We start from the raw sequence: 22,892 nt of genomic DNA, 5'->3' as shown, positions 1-22,892 counted from the left end.
CTGGACAGTCCTAGCTCCAAGATCTCTATTTCATTTTGTGGCTTATCATTTGAATCTGCCTAAGCTTTCCTGGCTACAGTGGCCTTGCTATCTTGTGGCCAAACCCAAAATGGCACCTTCTGGGTCTAGCACACTGCAGTGGTCAGTCACGTCTCTCAGCACCGGGCAGGGGCATCAGAAGTCAGTAAGCCTCTCTCCACAAAGCCAAGGCCACAGCCTACACCAACTCTAGCCCTTGATTTCCCTGCTGCCCATTAAGGAAGACAGGCCTGGCTGGAGCTACTACAGGATCAGGGAGAGGAGGAAGAGGGATGAGGATGGAGGGTAGGGTTCTGAGGCTAGAGGTGATGTGAGAAAGGCTTTAATAGGTATCATCAACAGGTTCTCAATTAAAGATTTGATTTATTCAAGTACCCGAAAACGTTCTACAAGGAAAACTTATTAGATGCTGCTTGTACGGTGCTATGGACCACGCACATACTGCCACTCTGTTTTCAGAAGACTTGAAATGCCACTGATAGTTTAAAAACTGTACACCTGATGGAGAAGTGAGGAAGACAATTTAATGTTTCATCCGGATCCAGAGGTGCATCAAATTAAATGACAGCTCCGATCAGCAAACAGGTGTTTCATGATGATATCCAAGAAGGAATGGTTGGTGATGGACAATTCAGAAATGCTTCCCCAAAAGGCGGATGGTTCTTTAAAAAGTTTCAGATCACAACCCTTGCAGAAAACACTGATGCCCAACACAATGATTCTTGGTCCAGGAAACATGGGTCTTCCAGGTTCCACGTGGCTGGGGTGCCCCTACAATCATGTTTCTGTGCTGTAACTACGAGGGTCCTTTGGACCGGACAGAGAGTAGGTGGGGTCTGTACACCATCAGTCATAGTGGATGGCAGTGTAAAAAATGATCCAAATGACCTAGAGAGGAGATAAGCAATGGTCGTAGGTCACCTGGGTCAACACAGGCACCTATTCCACAAAACAAAAATGTCAAAGAATGTGTGCACAGTGGGCTTCCCAGGGGTTATTCAATGCAATCAGCCGGGAGGCCTAAATAAGTTCACTGAAATGAAGCTGTCTCTGACAGAGCCCAGGATCACCCACAGTGCTAACAAAGAGACCATGGACAAGCTTCCCTCTCAACCAAAAAGCAACTGGAGCACCAGGGAGTGGAGTTATAGATGTGGAACTGATACAGGTAAAGGGTTAGGATTAGCAACAAATGTGAAAAACAAACCACCACCATACCCTGTCAGCTTCATATCAAATAAAGCAGAGGTTCTCAAAACTGGTTATTCACTGCAATCTCCTGGGACCTTAATACATATGTATGCCCAGGCACCCCCACCCAGGGATTTTGATTTTACTGATTTGGGCCAGAGTCTACAATTTTTAAAAAAAATTAATTTTGAGATATGATTCATATTTCATAAAGTTCACCTTTTAAAGTATTTAATAGAAAAAAAATATATATATATACAATACAGAGGTTTTTAGTATATTCACAGAGTTGTGCAAAGATCACACTGATTCTGGAACATTTTCATCATCCTCAGTTTCTTCCCATTTCTCTGTCTGTCTCCCCCCTCCCCCCGGTCACTGGCAACCACTCATCTACTTTTTTTGTTTTTTTATCTGTGTGGATTTGCCTATTCTGGACATTTTACATAAATGGAATCACGTAACATGTTTTGTGTCTGGCTTCTTTCACTCAGCATAACGTTTTCAAAATTCATCAAAGTTGTAGCCCCTACCAGTACTTTATTCCTTTTTATGGTCGAATACCATATGGATATACAACATTTTATTTATATCTACTGACCAGGTGATGGTTGTTTGCGCTTTTCCAGCTATTATGAATGCCATAAATGTATTTGTAAATGTTTCCTAGTTTCTATTATGCAACCACATTTGAGAATCAGACGTAGAAGCTGATGACAGGCCCTGGGTGTGTAGACCAACAGGGAGACTACAGTGTACCACACCACATCTTTTGTGACAACTGGACTGATGGAGGAAATGCCCTCCAATCCCTGGAACCTTTTGGAAAATGGTACACCCCAATCACAAAGTGTAACCCAATCAGTGTGCTCCCCTTGAGAAACAGCAGGATTTACTATATAACTATCAGCTATACATACCATGAACAAGGCAAAAGATGTCATAAACCCTTCTTTTGTGAGCTCCCATGTGCCACCATATTCTTCCTCATCTATCTGTAGGTAGTTGCTGAAGTAGAGATACAGGACTCCTGCATTGATCAGGCAGAATCTGGAGGGAGGACAAGCACCAAACACAAACTATGAGCTCAGAAGACTTAGAACTCCACTATCACAGTCCAGCCCTACCAGGACACTCACTGTTGCACAGTTAAGTACTTGTATTATGGGGGCAAGTGAAAAATAATACATGGACCTAGACCCTCAATGGAACTGCCCAGTGGTTGAGCTAGAGGCATAAAAAGCAACTTTTATTTAGATGCCCAGCAAAAATTTTTTTAAAAAATTTAAAAGCACACAAAAGTTCTCCAAGCTCCTTCAGAGTAAGAGAGAATAGTAGCCAAACCATCCCAAACCAGGACTAGTACCTGACATGGGCCTCCAAGTAGCTCCAGCTGGGGTGGGGTGGCCATGGGACAAATACACGTCAGGCTGCTGCTTCATGGCCTAGTGGAACAAGCAAGCGAACTAAAGCAGCTCCTGCATTCATTCCCAGTGGGAGACAATTTCCAGATGTCCACTGGCTGCTACTGCACTTGATGCAGAGGTGAGCACTGACAGTTCCTGCTCTACCTCAGCCACCTATTCGGAGGCCAAAAGCAGCCGTGAGCATGGAACTGAAACCACAGGTTCGTGAGCACCTCCAGGAAGGTCTCTGATCCCCCATATTGTATTAACTAATGAAGCATTTAGAATGCAGTGAAGTGTAATGTTATCACCCTGATCTACTTATCTCTTGGTACAGTCATCACGTAGAAATTTTTGTAAAGTGATCAACACTTTATGATCTTCCAAGTTACAGCATCTAATTTAATGGGGGACTATATGTTTTAGGCCACACTGCTCCTGAAGGCTGCGGTGGGGAAAATGCAAAGAACTAGTTCCTCGTAATGGATGAAGTGTAGGCTGGTGTGGGGCAGGGCAGTATGATGATGCTGAGGAGTGTCCATCAGTATAAGGGGTAGGGGGCAGACCCTGGGGCTGTTTGAGCATGAGACAGAGTATACATACGTCAGAAGTCTAGTTTTTTTGTTTTTGTTTTAAAGATTTTATTTTTAAGTAATCTCTATACCCAACCAGGGGCTCAAACCCATAACCCTGAGATCGAGAGTCGCATGCTCTACTGGCTGAGCCAGCTAGGCATCCCAGAAGTCTAGTTTGTGAGGAAAGTATAGGCTTTCTCATGAGTTGGGGGAACAGGAGCTGGGAGACTGGTTTAGACTTGTACCATGTTTTATGACATGAGCAGAAATAAAGCTTGAGGACAGGGACTGGGAAAATGGCTGAATGGGGAGGTAAGAGACTCAAAGTCTTCAAGCCTAAGGGTCTGGGAGTATAATGGTTCCAGTAACAGGCAGGGAGCCAGGAAGAGCAGGTTTTTCTTGGATTTCACACAAAATACAGTCCTTGGCTTGGTCATGTTGTAGCCACATCCTTATCTTCTGCCAGAAATCTTGGGACCTAGCCAATCTGGCTGCCTCTCTCTGTCAGGAGTTTCATTTTGTTTTGTTTTTGAAAGACTGATTTATGTATTTTAGAGAGAGCACACATGCGTGAGCGGGAGGAAGGGCAGAAGAGGGAGACAGAATCCTCAAGCAGACTGCCCGCTGAGCACAGAGCCCAATGCGGGGCTTAATCCGAGGACCCTGAGATCATGACCTGAGCTGAAATCCAGAGCCGGGCGCTCAACCAACTGGGCCACCCAGGTGCCCCATGGAGATTCATTTTGGACAGGCTGTTAGTGGTTCCAGACAGAGATTACTAGCAGGACTCAGAAATGTTACTCTGGGATTCAGCTAATAAGCTAGGGCTGGAGAATGGCTGAGACTCATTGTGAGTCTCTGCCTATGAAAGTGGTTGCTTAGTGATACGATATAGGGAAATGTGAGGAAATAAGGGATGACAGAAAGAAAAGAGCTAACTGGGCCCCTGCCTTCCAAGGGTCACACACTAAGTAGCAAGTGAAGTCACAGAAACAAAGGCCTTTAAACGTCTGGTGGTCAAGGGGGAGGGCTCAGGAAAGGACTGGAGGGGCTCAAACTGAGCTTTAAAGATGGGTATACATCCAGGGGCGCCTGGGTGGCTCAGTCGTTAAGCATCTGCCTTCAGCTCAGGTCATGATCCCAGGGTCCTGGGATCGAGCCCCGCATCAGGCTCCGTGCACCGCAGGAAGCCTGCTTCTCCCTCTGCCACTCCCTCTCCTTGTGCTCCCTCTCTTGCCATCTATCAAATAAATAAATAAAATCTTTAAAAAAAAAAAAAAACGGGCATAAATCCTGTATTGTAAACGGGGGAGAGAATTACACAGATGTATAGACAAAGAAATGAACGTGGATTGGGGCTGGGGAAAAAAACCTTACAAAGACTCTCCAATGCACTTTTTAAAACTCTATCCTAAAAATTCCGAATTTTAACAAAATAATGAACCTCTAACAAATACTCTGATTTCAGGGCTGGGAGGCTACATGACAATAGTAAGGTATGACCCTGCTTTCAAGGATCGATAGGAATTCATTTCAGGTTTTAAAAAATTTTAACAAGCATTCACTGAACACCTATTAATCATTATGCCAGGCTCTATGAGAGACAGAGAGGCAAGAAGGGATGACACAAAACCTCTGCAGGGCAGAACCACCACTCAGTTCTCAGGCAAACTATAAATAATGAGAACGGGAAAATGGTTTTATCTGAATATGCCCTCACTGTCGCCGCACCAGAAATGAAGAGAAGCCAAGGTGGAGCCCAGACAGAGGGTAGTTAAGGCACAAAGTGGAGAGAAGAGGGTCACCAGAATGGAGCACCAGAGCAGTCCTGCCCTAAGCCCAGGCAACTGGGTCAGGCAGATGAAGAGAGGGAGTGTGTGGAAAAATCAATGTCCTTGGGCCCTTTCCAAGAGCAAGGGAAAAGGTGCCAACCAAAGGAGGAAGGGATTTGTTTGGAGTGAGAGAAACTGGCTCTGGCAGGACAGCATGGGACCGAACCCCAGGAAACAGGCAGTCCTGAGAACGCAGCACTATGGGTGAGCCACTCCGAAGCGAATTCACTCCCAAATACCTCCTTTCCTGTTTTCTCAATAGCCATTTTTAGCACTCTTTGTAAAGCTAATCATATGACTGCAGTGAACCATTTATGGAGTGCAATATGATGTACTAAGCACTACATTTAGGAATTTATTTGCATTATTTAGTTCACACATCCATCTTATGAGGAGGGCACTTTTAGTCCCCCCTTTTAATGATGAGAGAATGGAAGCTCAGAGAGATGAGCCCAAAATTATGTAGCTTGAAGGTGGCAGAGCTGGAACTTGAATCCAGAGCTTTTTACAGTTACAAGAAAAAAGAGATCTCTAAGCAGCTTAACTCATCTGCCACAGTGGGAAGGATACTAAACTAACTCTGGTCTTTGTTATATTATTCCTAGATTGGGTGACTTCAGAGAACTCTCTTAGGAATCCTGCAAGATGAGATGGGGGCAAGGGGTCTGAACCAGTGTTCTTCTCTCCTAGAAAAGTGGCCTTGGGAAGATGAGAGACTCCCTCTTGTCTTTAGACTGCCTTCCCCCTTTCTCTGACCTTTCCTCTTATCTGCCTTTTCTTTCACAGAAAGCTCAAATGGGATGACCAACATTCTGAAGAGTATCTATACACTTCCTCCAACTAGGGAAGACCTATGAACCCCAGGTCCTGTGTCTCCTCACCATCACTCAGAACTCATCACATGTCCACTCCAGCAAGGTTAGGCAGAGCATAACATAACTCCTTTCCTTAGACAAATGTTTTGCTCAGTATCATAAATCAAAAACTTTTTAGTTAGAAGAGAAGACTGTACATTCCTTTTGGGTTATCTTCTGAGAAAATAAGGAACTCAAATGAATTTGAAATCTATTTCACCCTTTTCACCCTAGAGTGAGGGAATAAGAGATGTGATCACCCCTAAAACAACCAATGTGATGTTCCATGGTTAAGGATCACAGTTCCTGTGTGGAAAAAAAAAAACAACTCACAAGCTTGCCTGTCCATTTCCCACTGTAGCTTACCCACAATTCCTATCTTGAGACAACTCCTACACATCCTTTTTTTTTTAAAGATTTTATTTATTTGACGAGAGAGACAGAGAGAGAGGGAACACAAGCAGGGGGAGTGGGAGAGGGAGAAGCCGGCTTCCTGTGGCGCAGGGAGCCTGATGTAGGGCTCGATCCCAGGACCCTGGGATCATGACCTGAGCCTAAGGCAGATGCTTAACGACTGAGCCAGCCAGGTGGCCCTCCTACACATCCTTTTAATTCAGTCTGGTAGGCATGTGGACTCATCACTTTCAGTTGCTTGTTAACAAGCTGAGCCAAGACCAGGGGTAAGTGTCAGCTGTGCTGCCACTGGCCATGGAAACACAGTAAAAAGTGGAGGGCCCAACCTTCTACTTTCTCATTGCTTTTAAAAAGTAGGGATCTGGGGGCGCCTGGGTGGCTCAGTCGTTAAGCATCTGCCTTCGGCTCAGGTCATGGTCCTGGGGTCCTGGGATCGAGCCCCGCATCGGGTTCCCTGCTCAGCAGGAAGCCTGCTTCTCCCTCTCCCACTCCCCCTGCTTGTGTTCCCTCTCTCACTGTATCTCTGTCAAAAAAAAAAAAATCTTTAAAAAGTAGGGATCTGAAATAACTTCTGTCAAAGCCAAGATCCAAGACATCTAGCACAGTGCCAGTCATAAGGGAGTGGTCACCAAGTACAGAAGTTCCTCTACTTTCCAAATTTCCACTGGTACAAAGGTCATGCCAGAACTAGATGCCTGCCACCAACAGGCAATGCAGTAGCCTCTTGCATGAGATCCCTTTGGACCCATGAATGAATAGACTGGCTCAGTCCAGTGTCTGGAAAGATAACATGTCTAACCTAAGATGCTCCCAGGCCTGCTGAACTGAGGAGTGCTGCACCAGACCCAGGAGTGCCATCATGGGGCTACTTTTTTGCCTTTGTAACTTCTCTCACACATACACACACAGTCATCTTTAAAAAAAAAAAACAAAAACCCTACATATAGAGAGAAATATATAACATACATACATATATACTTATTTTATCTATATATATCCTCCAACTTAGCAATGGCCTTTTCCATAAAAAGGAAACAAAATCTCTATTTGAAATGATATCATGAAAATGGAACATACCCAAGACTTACCCTGCTATTCCCAAGAAACCCCGCAATGGTAAGACTCCCCAAATGACACCTAGGACCACAGCAATGATCTGTCGGAACCAGTAGATCACATCTAAAAATTCATCCTGTAGAAAGAAAGAGAATGCATGCATTATCTGCAGTGGGTGCCACATGCGAGCCTCTGTAATAGGTGAGGAATAAAAAAGCTTTCTGCCATAAACACATCTTCCAGAGAAATTTCTCCAAGAGCAATAGTATGTAGTTTTCTTAACTCCACCTCTTATACTAAAACATGCTTTAAAAACAAAAAATGATATACTTAGTTCTCTTAAGTGATGACTTCCGGGCCTGTGTGCTAAGTAAACATTTTAGAAAAATTATTTACTTTTTTTAGAAGCTTCAAAAATGAAACGGCTTGTGTGAAATGGCTGTGATGGTAACTGTGCTACCGGCCACAGAACACTCTTGTCCGACCCTCAGAGGAAAGATCTAGACAGACTATCCATAGGCAGAAGGGCTATTAACCTACTCAGCACCATCTTCCTGCACCCTGAATTTGGAATAAGTCACAACGAAGAAAGGAATTAGAAACAGAAGTACTGAAGGCTGGTCCCAGCATATCTGATTTTCTTTTTTTTTTTTTTTAAAGATTTTATTTATTTATTTATTAGAGAGCGAGCGAGAGAGAAACAGCATGAGAGAGGAGAGGGTCAGAGGGAGAAGCAGGCTCCCCGCTGAGCCGGGAGCCCGATGCGGGGCTCGATCCCAGGACCCTGGGATCATGACCTGAGCCGAAGGCAGTCGCTTAACCAACTGAGCCACCCAGGCGCCCCCAGCATATCTGATTTTCATACAAGGACACTGAAGACTCAGGTTTCTGACCTGCCCCAGACTGCAGAAACCAGTCCTTGTACAAGAACGAAAGAAAGAAATGACACAGCAGATCAGAAAGGTTTTACAAGAACTGGGCAGGGCTGGGGGCAGGACAAGGGCACCTTCAGGAAGTACCTCCCACCCCCCACCCCCCTTAAAGGAACTCCAGGAAGGAGAACCCACTTCATCAGTCCAGAAAAACAAGGGAAAAACTGCAAATAACAACATTCTTTTCAGGCCAACTGGAATCAAGCTGTGTTGGTCCCTTCCAGATCATGAAGCAGCGTTGGGGAGTGCCTACACCCAGATCTCCTGAAATTGTGTGACCAGTGAAAACATCTTGAAGCCCCAACCGTTTCTCACAAACACTGGGTGGTTTCCCCCTCTCTCCCTCCCTCCTCTCCCACACCTCTGAGAGGTGGTCTCAGTCTCCCCTCTCTCGCAATTATTAAGGCATTTGGGATTTCTCATCCAATAAAAAAGCAATGGCAGCTCACCTTTAGTGAGCCTCATCACGTGCTCAACGCTTTCCTGCACCACGGTACCCCACTTCAGAGCTGTTCTGAGAACTGAGTGAGATAATGCGTGGAGAGAGCACCCGGCAGAGTCTTCCCTGGAAGACTGTTACCGTTACTGTTCGTGCTAACGACCGTACTAAGCAGTTAATTCGGAAAAGGTAAGTCACTTACTGAAGATCCTACTGGCAGTAAAAGGCGGAGGTCGAATTCAGCTCACTCTCGCCGTTCAGGCACACGCCCTGCCCGCGGGTGGCAACTCCTGTGCCCCCTCCTCGCTGCTTCCCGCGTGACCCCGGCGGCTTCACGCTTAGGCCACTCCGCGGTGAGCCCCGAGCCCCGCTGTCAGGCCCGCCGGGCCCGCCAAGTTCGCCCCGACACCTTTGTGCCACCCGCACCCACCCACCTCCCCACGCCAAACACTCGGCCGCGCCCAGAGCGGGCAGGGGCAGGCTCGGGCCTGTCCATTCGTCCCCGAGTCCCAGCCGGCTCCTCGAACCTGCGCCCTCGCCAGGTCCCACCGCACCTTGTCCTCCCAGGCCGCGTCGCTCCGCAGCACCTTGCTCCAGACAGAGACTTTAAGGGCCCCGTTGGCCAGCTGCGGCTGAGGCGGCTCCTCCTTTCGCCGCCCGCCGCTCATCCTCCCGTCGCGCCGCCCGGGCCGGGCCAGGGGCGCGCGGGCCAGGCCAAAGGTGTCGGGCTCTGGGGTCGCGCGTCACGGCGCGCAGGGCGGCGGCGGCGACAGCGACAGAGTCAGTGGTCAGGTTCGGTAGCGCGCTGCGGCTGCCTTCACTCTGCCAAAACGCCGGCTCGGCTCGCTCACTCGCTCAATCGAGACCTGGCGCTGCGGAGGGAGGAGCAACGCAGCGCAGCGCGTCCTCCCGCCGGCGAACCCACGCAGCCAATCCACAGCCGTGCAGCCGTCCGAGAGAAAGCGCAGCCGTCCCCTCGGCGCAAGCGCTCTACGCGTGACGGAAGTGACGGCAAGCTTCCGCCAGGCGCACGGTAGGGTGAGTGGGAAGGGACAATCTAGGTGGGGATGGTGACGCGAGCGCGAGGAGGCGCTGTGGAGACTGGAGAACGGCGTCAGAGAGCCGAGGTTAGACTTGAGCGTCGCCCAGCCCTCCACGGTTTGTCCCCTAGAGCAGTGGGGTAGAACGCGGCCCTGTTTTTCCGCGTCTTTCGGAGCCCAAAACTGGCTCCCCGGAAGTCCCCAGCGGCCCCCTCAGGATTTAGCCCTTGCTCATTTTCTCCCGTAACCCCTGCAAGTTCCGTAGGACCCTGTTCAGGATGTAAACTGTTTTCTGTATTAATTTAGTGTCTCATCTTGGCCCATACCCTCTTTTGGCAAATGTGAGACCTGAGATCCAAAGAGGGGGAAAGATTTTCTAAGGCCATATGGCAAGTTGGAACCAGTTGAGAACTCCTGAGGCAGGGTTTGGGGTGGGGGGAGTGCAGAAAGTACTTTATTAGCTGTCAGAATATCTGAGTATTCATCTACTGTGTCCTCACTGTGTGCTAGGACAGTGGTTCACAACATATGTGTCTGGACCACCAGCAGCCACATCACCTAGGAACTTGATTAGAGATGCAGAGTCTCGGACCCCATCCCAGAACTGCCAAAGCAGAAACTGTGGGAGTGCAGCCCATAATCAGCATTTTAGTAAGCCCTCCAGGTGGTGCCTTGTGCATTGTACTATGAAATAAGTTGAGACCAAAGCCCTTCTGTTGGTGGGTTTATAGAGGCTGACTTGTCTGGAATCATTCAGCTAGTACCTGGGTCGGTCTGACTCCAAAATCTTTACTCTTAACCTTAAGTTTTTAGTCTTTTTTTTTTGGAAAGAGAGAGTGAGTGTGAGAGAGAGAGCATGAGCAGGGGGAGGGGGAGAAGCAGACTCTCTTGCTGAGCAGGGAGCTTGATGCAGGGCTCCATCCCAGGACCTCGGGATCATGACCTGAGCCAAAGGCAGTTGCCCAACCAACTGAGCCACCAGGTGCCCCTAAGCTTTTAGTCTTAAAGAATACTAGTGAGGTCAGAATATCAATGAAGTCAGAACATCCTTTGTATACCTGTCAACATTGACCTGAATTTCTCCCCCTAGGCAAACAACAGAATCTCCTAGGGAGCTTTTTCAGAATTCCATAGTTGGTGTTTTCAATCACAACTCAATTCCAAGATCCTCTTTCAATAGGTTGAGTGAAGCTGGACCCCAAAAGATGACATATACAACAAGAGACATTACTCTGTCTGGACCTGGTGGGAGGGACATATACCTGACATGGGTCCACATCTTTTAGTCCTCCAACTTTCACATGGATCTTGTTCTTTTTCAGCCCTGCCTTTTTTCTGAACCTTGTTCCCTCCCATATGCAAAACTGTGGTTAAAGCCTAACCAACTGACTCCAGTTTGGAAGTGTACCATTGGTATAAAACCTCTTTTACGTTTGGGGCCTCTGGGTGGCTCAGATGGTTGGGTGTCTGCCTTCGGCTCAGGTCATGATCCCAGGGTCCTGGGATGGAGCCCCACATGGGCTCCCTGCTCAGTGGGGAGCCTGCTTCTCCCTCTCCCTCTGCCTGCCGCTCCCCCTGCTTGTGCTCTCTCTCTGTCAAATAAATAAATCTTTAAAAAAAAAAATCCAAAAACCTCTTTTACAGATTCCCTGGGGGCATGCAGTGCTGGAGACAAACTGTCATTCATTCTGTCATAGATTGTTGGAAGAATACCTCACCCAAGGTCCAAGACAGAAAAGGTAAGTTTTCAGTCTGCTGGGCCTGGTGGTAAAGGTTTGTAATGGGGAGTTTGATCTGGAGGGTTAGGAAAGATGGAGCTCTGAAGGAAGAGTAGGAGTTAAGGGGAAGAGGGAGAGGAAGAGAAGAGGGCATTCCAGGAGTTGAAACCCTGTCAGCCACTGGTAGGGAATAAAGCCACAAGTTTGGAAGGAGTGGGAGGGGCATGCTGAAGAATTTGTTTTTGTTTTTTCTAGTTTTATTGAAATATAATTGACATACATCACTGTATAAGTTTAAGGCCTACCTCTTGATGGTTTGATTTACATATATTGTGAAATGATCACCACAATAGATACAGCCAATTCTGTCTTCTCATATAGATGCAATGAAAAGAAAAAAAAAATTTTCTTTGTGATGAGAACACTTAGGATTTATTTTTTTAACAGTTTTCCAGTGTATCAGTACAGCATTGTTAGCTATTGTCCTCATGTTGTAACTTACATCCTTACCATTTATTTATCTCAACTGGAAGTTTGTATCTTTTAACTACCTTCCTCCGTCTCCCCCTCCCCCATTACCCACCTCTGGTAACCACAAGTCTAATCTCTTTTTCTGAGTCTTTTTTAAGATTGCCCGTGTAGGTGAGATCATAAAGTATTTGTCTTTCTCCCACGGACTTATTTTACTCAGCATAAACCTCCAGGGTCCATACATGTTGTCACAAATGGTAGGATTTCCTCATTTTTTGTGGCTGAATAATATTCCATGGTGTATATACCACAACTTCTTTATCCATTCATTCATTGGTGGACATTTAGGTTGTTTCCATGCCTTGGTTATTGTAAATAATGCTGCTATGAACATGGGGTACAGATACCTTTTCAAGTTAGTGTTTTCATTTCCTTATTTCTTAGTGTTCTATATTCCCAAAAGTGGAATTGCTGGATCATAGTGTATTTCTATTTTTAATTTTTTGAGGATCCTCCATATTGTTTTCCCTAGTGGCAGCGCCAATTTATATTCCCACCAACAGTGCACAAGGGTTCACTTTTCTCTTCATCCATAGATGTGAGGCCAGACCCCCCTTGTCTTTTAGATGATGGCCATGAAGAAATTATTTTTGTCCCAAGGGTGGAGGAAGCCACAGAAGGGATTTGAGCAGGGGCACTTCAGTTTTCAGGTTTGCATCTTAGCAAGGTCACTCTGGCTGCTTTTTGGAGGACAGGATCAGAGCGGGAGACTAGTTTAAAGACTGTTAAAGTCACTCAGGAGATATGGGGGGGCACTGACGATGGAGACAATCGGAATAAAACAGTAGATTCTTTTTTATTATTTATTTATTTATTTTAAAAAAGGTTTTATTTATTTATCTGACAGAGAGAGAGGACAAGTAGAGTGGCAGGTAGGAGAGAGAGAAGCAGGCTCCCTGCTGAGCAGGGCAGGGTCCTGGGATCATGATGTGAGCCGAAGGCAGATGCCTAACCACTGAGCCATCCAGGTTTCCCCAAATTCTTTTTTAAACTTAATTTTTTTTTACTTGCTGTAAAGTATACATAGCAAAATTTACATTTTTTTAAAAGATTTTTTATTGGGGTGCCTGGGTGGCTCAGATGGTTAAGCGTCTGCCTTCAGCTCAGGTCATGATCCCAGAGTCCTGGGATTAAGCCCCGCATCGGGCTCCTGGCTCGGCGAGAAGCCTGCTTCTCCCTCTCCCTCTGCCTCTCTCCCTGCTTATGCTTTCTCTCTCTCTCTGTATCTCTGTGTCTCAAATGAATAAATAAAATCTTTAAAAATAAATAAATAAATAAAAGATTTTTTATTAAAAAATTTTTTTAATTTATTTAAAAAATTAAATTTATTTTTTTTTAAATTTTATTTATTTATTTAACAGAGAGAGACACAGCGAGAGAGGGAACACAAGCAGGGGGAATGGGAGAGGGAGAAGCAGGCTTCCCGCTGAGCAGGGAGCCCGATGCGGGGCTCGATCCCAGGACTCTGGGATCATGACCTGAGCCAAAGGCAGACGCTTAACGACTGAGCCACCCAGGCGTCCCTCCTCAATCTCTCTTTATCCCAGTCCCCAACAACTACCATTCTACCTTCTGTCTCTAAATTTGACTAAGTACCTCATAAGAGTGGAATCACACTGTGTTAGTCCTTTTCTGATTGGCTTATTTCAGTTAGCATACTGTTTGCAGGATTCATCCATGGTATAGCCAGTGTCAGAATTTCCTTCCTTTTTTTTTTTCTTTAATTTTTTCTTTAACTTTTTTTTTAAGGTTTTTTATTTATTTATTTGACAGAGAATGAGACAGCGAGAGAGCGAACACAAGCAGGGGGAGTGGGAGAGGGAGAAGCAGGCTTCCCATGGAGCAGGGAGCCCGATGTGGGGCTACATCCCAGGACCCTGGATCATGACCTGAGCCGAAGGCAGATGCTCAACCGACTGAGCCACCCAGGCCCCCTGAATTTCCTTCCTTTTTAAGGCAGGATAACTTTGTTAAATGTTCTTTAGGTGTTCATTGTATATATTGTTAACCTTAAAAATAAAACTTGGGGTGCCTGGGTGGCTCAGTTGTTAAGCGTCTGCCTTCGGCTCAGGTTATGATCCCAGGGTGCTGGGATCAAGCCCTGCATTGGGCTCCCTGCTCAGCGGGAAGCCTGCTTCTCCCTCTCCCATTCCCCCACTTGTGTTCACTCTCTCGCTGTGTCTCTCTCTGTCAAATAAAGAAATAAAATCTTTGGAAAAAAAAAACAACTCACTTTTTTTACCAGGAAAAATGAGTTTATTTGGGAATAGCAGAGTATTGCTATTTGGGACATGCAAACTGTAGCAAAATGATAGGCAAATCCAGAGAACAAAAGGGAGAAACTTGCTTTTATAGAGGAAGGGTATTGGGAGGGGCTTTTATAAACAAAAAGTACATGTTGGATTAAGCTAGGAGTTTGAAGTATAGTGGCTTTTCATTGGCTATAACAGTTGTAATGGTCTTTCATTGACTGGGCTGTTGCTGGGCAAGGAGAAGATCTTCCTCCTGCTGGGTAGTAAAAAATAGGCTTCTTCCTGTTGGGAGTTAAAGGTATGTCTGTTGGGATCTTTCTGTTTAATTGAGTACTGATAGGGTGTGAGAGCTCCTTCTGCTGGCCTCCCAACTCTGTTTTATTATTTAATTTTTTTTAAAGACTTTTTTTTTTTAAGATTTTATTTATTTATTTGAGAGAGAGAATGAGAGAGAGAGCATGAGAGGGGTTAGGGTCAGAGGGAGAATCAGACTCCCAGCCGAGCAGGGAGCCCGATGCGGGACTCAATTCAGGGACTCCAGGATCATGACCCGAGCCGAAGGCAGTCACTTAACCAACTGAGCCACCCAGGCGCCCTTAAAAGACTTTTTAAAATTTATTTTTATTTATTTATTTATTTATTTATTTATTTATTTTTAAAGATTTTATTTATTTATTTGACAGAGAGAGACACAGCGAGAGAGGGAACACAAGCAGGGGGAGTGGAGAGGGAGAAGCAGGCTTCCCAAGGAGCAGGGAGCCCAATGCAGGGCTCGATCCCAGGGTCCTGGGATCATGACCTGAGCCAAAGTCAGACACCCAACGACTGAGCCACCCAGGCGCCCCTAAAATTTATTTTTTAAAAGAACTTATTTATAAGAGAGAGAGCACAATGGGGTACCTGGGTGGCTCAGTCGTTAAGCGTCTGCCTTCAGCTCAGGTCATGGTCCCAGCGTCCTGGAATAGAGCCCCGCATCGGGCTCCCTGCTCCGCAGGAAGCCTGCTTCTTCTCCCTCTCCCACTCCCCCTGCTTATGTTCCCTCTCTCGCTGTGTCTCTCTCTTTCAAATAAATAAATAAAATCCTTAAAAGAGAGAGCACAAGTAGGCAGAGTGGCAGGCAGAGGGAGAGAGAGAAGCAGGCTCCCCGTTGAGCAGAGAGCCCAATGCGGGGCTTGATCCCAGGACTCTGGGATCATGACCTGAGCTGAAGGCAGACAATTAACCAACTGAGCCACCCAGGTGCCCCATAACATTTATTTTTTATTTTTTAAGTAATTGCTACACCCAGTGTGGTGCTTGAACTCACAACCCTGAGATTAAGTGTCGCATGCTCCATCTATTGAGGCAGCCAGGCGCCCCCATTTCCATTTTTTTTTTAAGATTTATTTATTTGCGAGAGAGAGTGTGTGTGCACATGAGGGGAGGCTCAGAGGGATAGAGAGAGGAAGAGAATCTCAAGCAGACTCTCCGCTGAGCTCAGAGTCCAGCATGGGGCTCTATCCCAAGACCCTGAGATCATGACTTGAGCTGAAATCAAGAGTCAACCCCTTTACTGACTGAGCCACCCAGGTCCCCCCACCCATCTCCATCTTTTTTTTCTTTTTTTTTTAAGATTTTATTTATTTATTCGACAGAGAGAGAGCAAAGTAGGCAGAGAGTCAGGCAGAGGGAGAGGGAGAAGCAGGCTCCATACTGAGCAGGGAGCCCATGTGGGGCTCGATCCCAGGACCCTGGGATCATGACCTGAGCCGAAGGCAGCCGCTTAACCGACTGAGCCACCCAGGCGCCCCTCCCCCATCTCCATCTTAAATGAGGTTCCCTTTATTCAGTTTCATAATATATACCTCATTTTGTTATTTTTTCATCTGCTGGGGGACACTTAGGCTGCTTCCACCTCTTTGCTGTTGTGAATAATACTACTATGAATATGGGTATACAAATATCTTTTTATATTCCTGCTTTCAATTCTGTGGGGTATATACCCAGAGTGGAATTGCTGGATTATGTGATAATTCTCTTTTTAATTTTTTGAGGAACGACCATACTGTTTTCTACAGTAGCTGCACCATTTTGCATTTCCACCAACAGTATGCAAGAGTTCCAATTTCTCCACATTCTCACCAATACTTGTTTTCTGTTTTTGTTTTTTTTTTTAAGATTTTATTTATTTATTTGAGATAGAGAAAGCACACATGAGTTGGTGGGGAGGGGCAGAGGGAGAGGGAGAAGCAAACTCCCCAATGATTAGGGAGTTGGACACGGGGCTTGGACATGGGGCTTGATTCCAGGGCCCTGAGATCATGACTTAAACTGAAGGCAGATGCTTAACCTACTGAGCCACCCTGGTGCCCCTTGATAATAGCCAACCTAATGGGTGTGAAGTGGTATCTCATTATGATTTTTATTTGCATTTTCCTAATGATTACTGATGTTGAGCATCTTCTCATGTGCTTGTTGGTCATTTGTATGTCTTCGGAGAAATGTGTATTCCAGACCCTTGCCCATTTTTTGAGTCCTGTCGTTTGTTTTTTTGTTGTTGTTGAGTTTTAGGGGTTCTGTATATATTCTGGATATTAATTCTTTATCATTTATGTAATTTGCAAATATTTTCTCCTATTCTGTGGGTTACCTTTTTATTCTGTGTTTGTGTTTTTTTTAAAGATTTTATTTACTTATTTGACAGGGAGATAGCGAGAGCAGGAACACAAGCAGGAGGAGTGGGAGAGGGAGAAATAGGCTTCTCGCCAAGCAGGGAGCCCGATGTGGGGCTCGATCCCAGGACCCTGGGACCATGACCCGAGCCGAAGACAGATGCCTAACGACTGAGCCATCCAGGCGCCCCCCCCTTTTTTACTCTATTGATAGTATCCTTTGATATACAACAGTTTTTAATTTGGGGGGCACCTGGCTGGCTCGGTAGAGTATGTGACTCTTGATCTCAGGGTTGTGAGTTCATGCCCCTTTATTAAGTAGAGATTACTTAAATTTTTTTTAAGTTTTTAATTTTTGGGTGCCTGGGTGGCTCAGTCATTAAGCGTCTGCCTTTGGGTCAGGTCATGATCCCAGGGTCCTGGGATCGAGCCCCGCATTGGACTCCCTGTTCCACAGGAAGCCTGCTTCTCCCTCTCCCACTCCTGCTGCTTGTGTTCCTGCTCTCGCTATCTCTGTCTCTGTCAAATAAATAAATAAAATCTTTAAAAAAAGTTTTTAATTTTCATGAAGTGTACTTTGTCTAATTTTTTGTTGTTGTTGCCTGTGCTTTTGGTATCATATCCAAGAAATCACTGCCAGGGCGCCTAGGGAGCTCAGTTGGAAGAGCACGTGGCTCTTAAAAAAAAAAAAAAAAGATTTATTTATTTATTTTAGAGGAGAGGGGAGGGGTAGAGGGAGAGAGTCTTAAGCAGGCTCTGTACTGAGCAAGAGCCCAACATGGGGCTTGATCTCACAACCCTGAGATCAGGACCTGAGCCAAAACCAAGAGTCAGACACTCAACTGACTTTGCTACCTGGGTGCCCCAGAGCATGTGACTCTTGATCTCAGGGTCATGATTTCAAGCCCCTTCTTGGGTGTAGAGATTACTTTAAAACAAAACAAACCAAAACAACAACAACAAAAAAAATTGCCAAATCAATGTCAACAAGCTTCTCCCCTGATTTCTTCTAAGAGGTTTTTTAGTTTAGCACTTATATTTAGGTGTTTGATCCATTTTGAGTTAATTTTTTTTGTTGTTTAATATAAGCTCTGTAAACTTATGACCCTAAGATCAAGAGTCACATGCTCCGAGGCACCTGGGTGGCTCAGTCGTTGGGCGTCTGCCTTTGGCTCAGGTCGTGATCCCAGGGGCCTGGGATTGAGCCCTGCATCGGACTCCCTGCTCCATGGGAAGCCTGCTTCTCCCTCTCCCACTCCCCCCTGCTTGTGTTCCCTCTCTCACTGTGTCTCTCTCTGTCAAATAAATAAAATCTTAAAAAAAAAAAAAAAGAGTCACATGCTCCACTGACTGAGCTAGACAGGTGCCCCACTGAGTTAATTTTTTTATGTGGTGTTAGGTAAGGGCCCAACTTCATTCATTTACATGTGGATATCCAGTTTTCCCAACACCATTTATTAAAAAGACTGTCCTTCCTGCATCAAATGGTCTTAGCACCTTTGTTGAAGATCATTTGACCACATATGTGAGGGTATACTGCAAGCCTGTCAAATCCTATTCCTTTGGTCTATTTATTTCTGTCGTTGTGCCAATACCACACTTTTTGATTACTTTAGCTTTGTAGTAAGTTTTGAAATCAGGAGGTGTGAGTCTTCAAACTTTGTTCTTTTTCAAGATTGTTTTGGTTATTGGGGGTTCCTTAAGATTCCATATACATTTTATTTTTATTTTTATTTTTATTTTTTTTAAAGATTTTTTAATTTATTTGACAGAGAGAGACACAGTAAGAGAGGGAACACAAGCAGGGGGAGTGGGAGAGGGAGAAGCAGGCTTCCCGTGGAGCAGGGAGCCCAATGTGGGGCTCGATCCCAGGACCCTGGGATCATGACCGGAGCCGAAGGCACACACTTAATGACAGAGCCACCCAGGCGCCCCTCCATATACATTTTAGAATGAGTTGTTCCATTTCTGCAAAAAAAAAAAGTCATTAGAGGGGCACCTGGCTGGTTCATTTGGTAGAACATGCATGCAACTCTTGATCTTGGGGTTGTGAGTTCAAGCTCCAAGTTGGGCATGGAGTCTATTTAAAAAAGAAAAATCCTTGGGGTTTTGATAGAGATTGCAGTGAAAATCTGTAGGTAAGTCTTCCAATCCATGAACACAAGATATTTTTCCATTTATTTTTATCTTCCTTAATTTCATTCAGCAATGTTTTCTAGTTTTCAGTGCATAAGTCTCACTTCTTTGGTTAATTCTTAACTATTTTATTCTTTTTGATGCTATTATAATTTAAAAAATTTTTTTAATTTCCTTTTTGGATTGTTCATTGTTCGTGTGTAGAAACACAACTGATTTTTTGTGATTTTGTATCATGCAACTTTGCTGAATCCATTTATTTTCTGTTTCCTTTTGGTGGAGTCTTTAGGATTTTACATATATGATCATATCTGTAAACAGATAATTTTATTTTTTGCAAGAAGAGTTTTATATGTAGTATTATGTTGTGAAGCTCTTAACTCTGAGATTCATTAAGTTTTGATTACATGGGGGGGGAGGGTGTCACAGAACGTTATATTTAGAGGGGTCCTTAGATCCAGTCCAGCTCAGTGTCACACAGCAAGTTAGAGGTTCAATAGGCATCTGAAACCTGATCTGTGTTCCTCCTCTTAGTTTTCTAGGAGCAGACAAAGCCAAGCTGGGAGTTAGCATGGAGAACCCTTGCCTGGAGGGTATTTATGGGGCTGAGACTTAATCCCTTTGTGCTTTCACCCAAGGCTTTCCTTATCTTAGGAAGTAGGGAGTCTGGCTGAATCCCAGTGCATCCATCTGGTTAAAATAAACATCCTGGGTGGTCTAAGATGGAAAAGAACTTGATGAAGAGTCAGATTTGGAAGTGGGAGAGAGATTTGGAAGTAGGACAGATTTTGCCTTTGTGAGGTTGGGACCTTTTAAGCACCAGTTAAACACACCATCTCAGCCTTGGGACCGAGTATGTCCTCTCCACTGAAGGCCTCTGTGCCACTGCCAGCTGCTTGTAGGAGGGCTTGGAGAGGAAAGTGTGCTCTGAGGGGTAAGACTGGGGGCCCTGGACAGACACAGATGGGAGTCACAGAAATCAGAGTCCTGTGGGGAAAAAAACCACAAGCTGTGGAAAGAGCACCCGTTGTGAAGTAGAGGTCTGAGTTTGTATCCAGGCCCTCTTTTTACCTAAGATAAATGTTTTACTAGTACTTACTGGGTTCTTACTAGGTACCAACTTTGCTGAATGTTTTACATGTTTTCCTCCAAAAGTTGGCTGGGCTCTTAACCACTATACTGAACTCCTCTCTTTTACCTTTATTTTAAAATTTTCTATAGTAAATGTGGATTATTTATGTAATTAAAATGACCATCTCAGGAAGGTTACCCTTGACCTTCAGGCCACAATAGACTCCTAGGAGCTGAGGGGGAAGTCAAATGGTTTGGCAGGGGGAGGGGTAAACTACTTGGTGGTACCCTTCTTCCTCTTATCTTAAAACTTTGAAAGGTAAGGTGCTGTCTTAATTTAGCAGCTTCCTTGGGATAAGTCAGTGTCCTGATCATAAATGATGAGGTCCCTGGAGCAATAGCATGAGAATCTCCTGTGGCATAAGTGAAGAGTGTAGATTCCTGTACTCCCTGGGGGTGAGGCTGGGAATTTGCATTTTTGTAAGCTCTCCTGATGACTTTGATACATATTAAGGCTTGAGAACTACTTCTCTGGGTAATTCCTTCCAGTTCTGCCACTTAACAGCTGTGTGGTATGGGGCAAGTTATTTTCACAGTTCTGTTTTACTCCCAGCCCTGTGCTGAGAGGCCAGATGATAGCAATATATAATAACAGTAACGTGGAGTATCCTATTTCATCTTCGTAAGAGGTGAATATTCCTATGCCCATTTTATTGATGAGGAGACTAAAGTTTGGAGTGGTAGGGGCACCTGGGTGGCTCAGTCATTAAGTGTCTGCCTTCGGCTCAGGTCATGATCCCAGGGTCCTGGGATGGAGCCCCGCATCGGGCTTCCTGCTCAGCGGGAAGCCTGCTTCCCCCCTCTCATATTCCCCCTGCTTGTGTTCCCTCTATCGCTGTATCTATCTCTGTCAAATAAATAAAATCTTTAAAAAAAAAAAAAAGTTTGGAGTGGTAAATTGACTTGCCTATGATCACGACACCTAATTAGATGACAGAGCCAGAATCTAAATGCAGGCTTAGATTATAAAGTACTTTGGAAACCAGTAACATTGAGAGCATTGATAATTGTTATTTCCACATTCCCCCCCCCACCCCCCGAGTTCCCTTCTTCTCTACAGCTACAGCGGCTAACACACCAAGGTTACAGCACACCAAGACAGGCTAAGACCCTCCCCTCTGGGAGTTTTTCCCATTAGCAGTTTCTAAACTAGAGTGTAGCTTTTATTTCTTTTTTAAATTGTTATTTTTTTTAGTAATCTCTACCCGCAACATGGGGCTAGAGCTCATGACCCTGAGATCAAGAGTTGCATGCTCCACTGACTGAGCCAGCCAGGCGCCCTTAGAGTGTACTTTTTAAATCCAGAGTCAAGTCCAACCCTAGAGGGTTTTTTTTTTTTTTTAAGATTTTATTTTTTTTAAAGTCCTCTCTACACCCCACATGGGGCTCAAACTCACGACCCCAAGATCAAGAGTCACGTGCTCTGAGCCAGCCAATGCATTTAAATGCTGTTTCCTAAACGAGACTGTTAAAGTTAGATGTCCTTAGGTAACATTCTAGCTTCAGAGGAGAGGGGCTCTAGCCACATTATCCCTGTCAACTTTTATTATCTAAAGTGCTTGCTTATTCTGGGGTTCATCTATTTGAAGCTTGATGCAGAAGATGCTTTTGGTTTCAGTTCTTTGAAAAGTATTTGTAGGAAGCCATCTCTTCTAAGGCAGTCAAACCATCCAAATCACTTCCCCTTTTAGGGTAATATTAATATTCATTTTCCAGATGAAAATGAGTATTGAACTTATTTTGAAGAGCCCTTCCAGCATATTCCTATTCTGCCAAGCCCCAGGGCCAAGTGTCCAGTTTGAGGGCTACTGATAGAGGGAAATGGAAACCAGGACTTTGGATGAATGGCTAAACTCTCTCAAACCGGAGCTCTTTAATCTGGGGAACGTGAATGGGGAGGCACTGACTCCCAATTTCTACAGGAGAATGACTTGTGGGAGATTGGATATCCTCCATCTAGGTCTACTGGAATCAGGAAGAAGCCGATTTGGTTCAGTAGAAGAAATTTCTACTGTTTAGCCCAAACCATGTTAATTGAATGCCAGTAGGCAGTGAACCACCTGCCCATCACTAGTTCAGATAAGGTGCAGGCAGATGTCAGGGTGACCTTCAAGCAAGACAGACTTCAGTTCATATCTTAGCTCCATTTAATACTGGCTGTACAGTGCAGGCCAATTAATTTAACAAACGCTCAATTTCTTTACCTATGAGAAGGGCACCTCACTTCTTTTGTGTGTATACAAAATTTAATAATGAACACTGCACAGGTCCAGGCACATAGCAAGGCTGTGTACTGCTGCAGGCCTTGACTTAGCACTGTTTGGGCTGCAATGAAATGTACAGTCATTTCATTATGAAGTAAAGAAGTAAATGAAACTCACAGCTATCTTAAGCAAAAAAGGGAAATTTACTAGCTTACATAATAGGGAAGTCTAGAGGTGGGACCAGTTTCAGACATGACTGAAGCATCCATTTCATGTCTGCTGCTTTCTGTGCTGGCTTCATACTGCAGTTCAACCCCTCACTGGTTGAGGGGGAGGATAAAGTTGCTAGCTCCCTAAGTTTCCTCACCACTCAGCAACCCCAAAGCTTGACTGTTTATCCCAGGGAAGACTGGTGTAGCATGGGAGGCATATGCCCCCTGCCCACTGTGATGAAAGGGATATGGGCCAGGTTTGAGAACAAGAAATAAGGA

At 45.1% G+C, this 22,892-nt stretch overlaps 1 protein-coding gene and 1 long non-coding RNA gene across 5 annotated transcripts in view; one reads left to right on the top strand and one right to left on the bottom strand.

Annotated features, from left to right (window-relative positions):
* Positions 1-382: 382 nt before the first annotated feature.
* Positions 383-9,695, bottom strand: LOC118011445 (respirasome Complex Assembly Factor 1). Of its 3 annotated transcripts, none has more exons than XM_035006255.1 (4): positions 9,293-9,695; positions 7,400-7,503; positions 2,151-2,280; positions 383-927 (listed from the first exon to the last, which is right to left on the bottom strand). In XM_035006255.1, exons 1-4 carry the CDS (start codon positions 9,404-9,406, stop codon positions 886-888), a joined length of 390 nt encoding a protein of 129 aa, XP_034862146.1. In that variant the 5' UTR covers positions 9,407-9,695; the 3' UTR covers positions 383-885. The 3 variants fall into 3 exon arrangements, with proteins under 3 accessions (XP_034862146.1, XP_034862147.1, XP_034862145.1); XM_035006254.1 differs by having other exon boundaries at positions 893-978; positions 9,293-9,663; XM_035006256.1 differs by lacking the exon at positions 2,151-2,280 and having other exon boundaries at positions 9,293-9,665.
* Positions 9,696-9,783: 88 nt separating this feature from the next.
* LOC118011446 overlaps positions 9,784-22,892 on the top strand; it is a 111,773-nt gene continuing 98,664 nt past the window's right edge. For both annotated transcript variants that reach the window (XR_004679468.1, XR_004679467.1), the window contains exons 1-2: positions 9,784-9,865; positions 11,423-11,517. This is a non-coding gene — a long non-coding RNA (uncharacterized LOC118011446). The remainder of the gene's footprint in view (positions 9,866-11,422; positions 11,518-22,892) is intronic.

This window comes from Mirounga leonina, unplaced genomic scaffold, assembly GCF_011800145.1.
Source record: "Mirounga leonina isolate KUSES-001 unplaced genomic scaffold, KU_Mleo_1.0 Mir_150, whole genome shotgun sequence".
Taxonomy (NCBI): Eukaryota; Metazoa; Chordata; class Mammalia; order Carnivora; family Phocidae; genus Mirounga; species Mirounga leonina.
Note: the sequence above shows the minus strand (reverse complement) of the source record. Positions and strands in the feature narration are given on the sequence as shown.

Coding starts and splice junctions, on each gene's coding strand:
- LOC118011445 (XM_035006256.1), bottom strand. CDS start 9,406: ATGAGCGGCGGGCGGCGAAAGGAGGAGCCGCCTCAGCCGCAGCTGGCC. Junction 7,504..9,292: donor ACGCGGCCTGGGAGGACAAG/GTGCGGTGGGAC, acceptor TTCTTTCTACAG/GATGAATTTTTAGATGTGAT. Junction 928..7,399: donor GGTTTCTTGGGAATAGCAGG/GTAAGTCTTGGG, acceptor TCTCCTCTCTAG/GTCATTTGGATCATTTTTTA.